Consider the following 3,839-nt stretch of genomic DNA (forward strand, 5'->3'; position numbering starts at 1 on the left):
CTGGGCTGTGGCGGAGGAGAGGAGGAGGAGACGGAGGACAGGGGGTGGGTGGTTTTTTGGGGGGAGAGTTCTGGGAAATAGGGATTTTTTAGTTTGGGGATTTTTTAGGTTATTTGAGTATTTAAATGGATGACTGAGATTTATTTGAGGAATAGTAAATGGACGGTTAAGATTTCGCAATCTTAGATGGAGTCTAAGGAGTCACGTTACAAAAACATTACCCCATATATATATATATAGAAATATGGAGAATCTTGGTACCAAGTTCTTTCATTGAACTTGGTAGTGAGGTGGCAAGATCTGGCCCCTACATCTTGGGTCCGGATTACCTACAATCTTGATTACGGAGAAATCAAATTCTATAAAATTTTGTTTATTTCAGCAGCCCCAAAATTAAATGCTTTTTAATTAAATTTAATGGTTAATATCTTGGAGAAAATTTTGAAATATGGAGAACCTTGGTACCAAGTTCTTTCATTGAACTTGGTAGTGAGGTGGCAAGATCTGGCCCCTACATCACGCCTCGAAGATGGAGCCTCTTTTTTGAAATAAATGAATAGTAATTGAGGCTCTTTCTTCAAGGTATGATGTAAGGGTCAGATCTTGCCATCTCACTACCAAGTTCAATGAAAGAACTTGGTACCAAGGTTCTCCATATTTCAAAATTTTCTCCAAGATATTAACCATTAAATTTAATTAAAAAGCATTTAATTTTGGGGCTGCTGAAATAAACAAAATTTTATAGAATTTGATTTCTCCGTAATCAAGATTGTAGGTAATCCGGACCCAAGGGAAGGGCTTGAAGAGCTAAATAAAACAAGTGTAGATAGTGCATGACGAATATTAATGAGGAGAAAATAGACTTGATATTTACGCAATGCCAACCTGTGGATCCCATAGATGAATATAGAAATCCATATCTATGTGATTCCATCTTGAGAGGTAGAATCTAATGGCAAGACAGAAATGAGAAAACTGTTTGTAATAGAGGAAATTTCACTGTAGACTGGTTTTTAGTTTTTATTACCTAAATCGACCGTATATGTTTTATTTATCGGAATCGACCCGCGTTTCTCCCACGTCAGCGCCGTGGCGAGAAAGCGGGTCGATTAATTTTAAACGGCCTCGTAAACAGTCAGGGTTGCCAACCCGACTGTTAGTCGATCCGCTACGAGACACTTAACTAATCGGTCGGGGTTGGAACCCCGACCTGCTGCTCATTTCGAATTGGTCAAGGTTCCCAACCCGACCGAATTAGTTAAGTGTCTCGTAGCGGATCGACTAAACAGTCGGGTTGGCAAGCCCGACTGTTTACGAGGCGCGTTTAAAAATTAATCACCCGCTTTCTTGCCACAGCGCTGACATGGCGAGAAAACGCGGTCGATTCGCGTAAATAAAACAGAACACAGTCGATTTAGGTAATAAAAACTAAAAACGGTCTACAGTGAAAATTTCCTCGTTGTAATATAAACCAACTCAAAACATTGATTACATAGGAGATGTATAGTATTTGTTGCTGACTATACAAAAATGACAAACTAATGCTACAAGTTAACAAGGAGTGAAACAATCAGAAACGAAGAACTAATTAGAATGCACAACTTTTATAACGTGAACTTACATACAACTTTGAAGCATACCACTGCCTGCTGTACAATTACATGAATAAAGGACTAAAAAAAATGAATGAACAAAGGAATTACACTTTTAAATCCTACAGATTGAGTTCTTCTTCCATCAGTACCCACAGCAAAGGATCTTTGTCAAAATGAAAATTTTTACACTTCTGTGGATATCCCTATTCACCTTATACTCAAAAAATAAATAAAAAACTAAGCTCCAGTCGATGTGGAAGCGGTACTTGGGTTCTGATGATTGTATTTTTTGAATACTCTTTCTTGATTTTCTTTCCACCAGACTTCTGCCTGCTGCTCACCAAACCTTCTCTTGCTGCTTGCACATTACAAATAAACTGCTTTGAGAAAATTCGTAATAGTAATTTATCTACATAAATACACGAAAACAAGGTCCTAAGGTTGCCACTTGGCAACTTCTTAGAATTCTAGATATTAACATTTGTTTTTTACAATTCAAATAAACAATATGATAATATTGGGAATATGAAAAGTCATCTTTATAGTGTATAAAAGGCCCGCTAAAGAAACTTTTCATTATGTAGAACCTCCAAATAATTTAACCCATGAATTAAATTATACTTTTGTAACCCACCATTAACATATTAATTCTCATACAAACCCATTCAAAATTCTCAATTCATAACATCTCTTTCTCTACTAATTTACTATGAAAATTCACTATTGTCATCTTCATCCTACAATATTTTATACAACCATTAATCTTCGATTTAAGAGTAGAAAAAAACTCTACTGGAACTTCATGAGCATGGGGAAAAAGTATAATTAATTTCTATTTTTTTACTGATAGTATATATGCCCTTTGCATTTAAATTCAGTATATATGCCCTTTGCATGTAAAAAAATTCAAATTCTACTTCCAATTCAATATGAACAGCATGAATTATAAAGACTTGATTAATTATACAAACTTTTAGAGCGAATGAGAATCAATATGAATAGTTCATTAATTCTTTAGCATTATGTATGCCAATATGTGAAAAAAAGTTAAATCATAATTCAACAATATGTTGAGAAAGTTAAAGCTAACTCAAGTTCTATGACTACCAGAAACACTTTTAATAAGAGGAATATATTCACAAAAAGCGGCTGCGTATTATAAATAGACTATAACATATACTAACTCTTTTGTATCTCATTATGTGTATAAGTAAGTTTAACAAATTAAAGCCACATCAACATTCATGCTATAATAAAAGTATCTTAGCATTGATAATATCACATAGCAAAAAAATGGTTGCCTAACTTCTTACATGTTTATCGTAGATTTTTTTATATATTTTGTAAATAATTCATCTTGAAAAAAAATTTCCCGCGCACACTGGTATAAAATAGTATGACATACTAATTTCCTGCACATAAAGATTAGATAATTTAAAAGGAAAAACAAATAAACTGCTTTTTTTCACATATTTAATTTACTATTTCTATTACTTAATTTATTGCTGTGACCAACTCTAAATACTGCTGTCTGACTCTATAGACCTAGAGATTCAGCATTCCCAATGCTAGTTATAGAAGGACTAATGCTCATCACATACATATACATGCTACTTGGAACAAAAAAAGATGAGAAGGGTAACTAAAAGAAACAGAAAAAGTTTGTTACACCTTTGTAGGTTAAATAAATATTTCTAGTTCCACATTTTTTACTGACGAAGCAGTTCCTCTATCACATTCAACAATGGTGTGAAATATCAGCGCATGTGGCATAAAACACAGCGTGCAGAGATACCTGAATCGGCTTTTGAAATCCTGACATCTGGTTCTGAACAAGATATATACCCATGCCTCAAATTGTCAGTCACTTCTACACCACTAGAGCCATTCCTCAATATTCTCTGACCTGTGCCTCCCTTGTGTGTAGCAACAGCTGACTTATCGTTATGCTCTGGTTCTTTCATAATGGATTCAACACCATTTCAGAATTATCAAGGATGAGGAGTTTTGATGCAGATTCCTGATCTTTCAACAATCATCTGCTTGTTCCTTAAGAATGGCTTAAGTAGTCGCCCCCTCTTTTGGACTTCCCAGCAATCCTCTCCTTGTTAACTTTTCTTCTGCAGCTGCTTCCATGCCCAAATACTTTTTTGTTAGACACTCTCCCTCTAGAGAATTAGGATCCAAAAGTTGCTCAAAAGAGTGAGGTGTAGCATCCTTCTACTGAGGACTTGGTCAGTGGTA

The 3,839-nt window shown here is 35.0% G+C and overlaps 1 protein-coding gene across 1 annotated transcript in view; it reads right to left on the bottom strand.

Moving 5' to 3' along the window:
- The window catches only part of LOC109836230, a 14,043-nt gene extending 10,484 nt beyond the window's left edge, over positions 1-3,559 (bottom strand). The window contains exon 1 of the mRNA XM_020404098.1: positions 3,391-3,559. Within this exon, the coding sequence (XP_020259687.1) occupies positions 3,391-3,559 (169 nt within the window). The remainder of the gene's footprint in view (positions 1-3,390) is intronic.

Source organism: Asparagus officinalis, chromosome 4 (genome assembly GCF_001876935.1).
Source record: "Asparagus officinalis chromosome 4, Aspof.V1, whole genome shotgun sequence".
NCBI lineage: Eukaryota > Viridiplantae > Streptophyta > Magnoliopsida > Asparagales > Asparagaceae > Asparagus > Asparagus officinalis.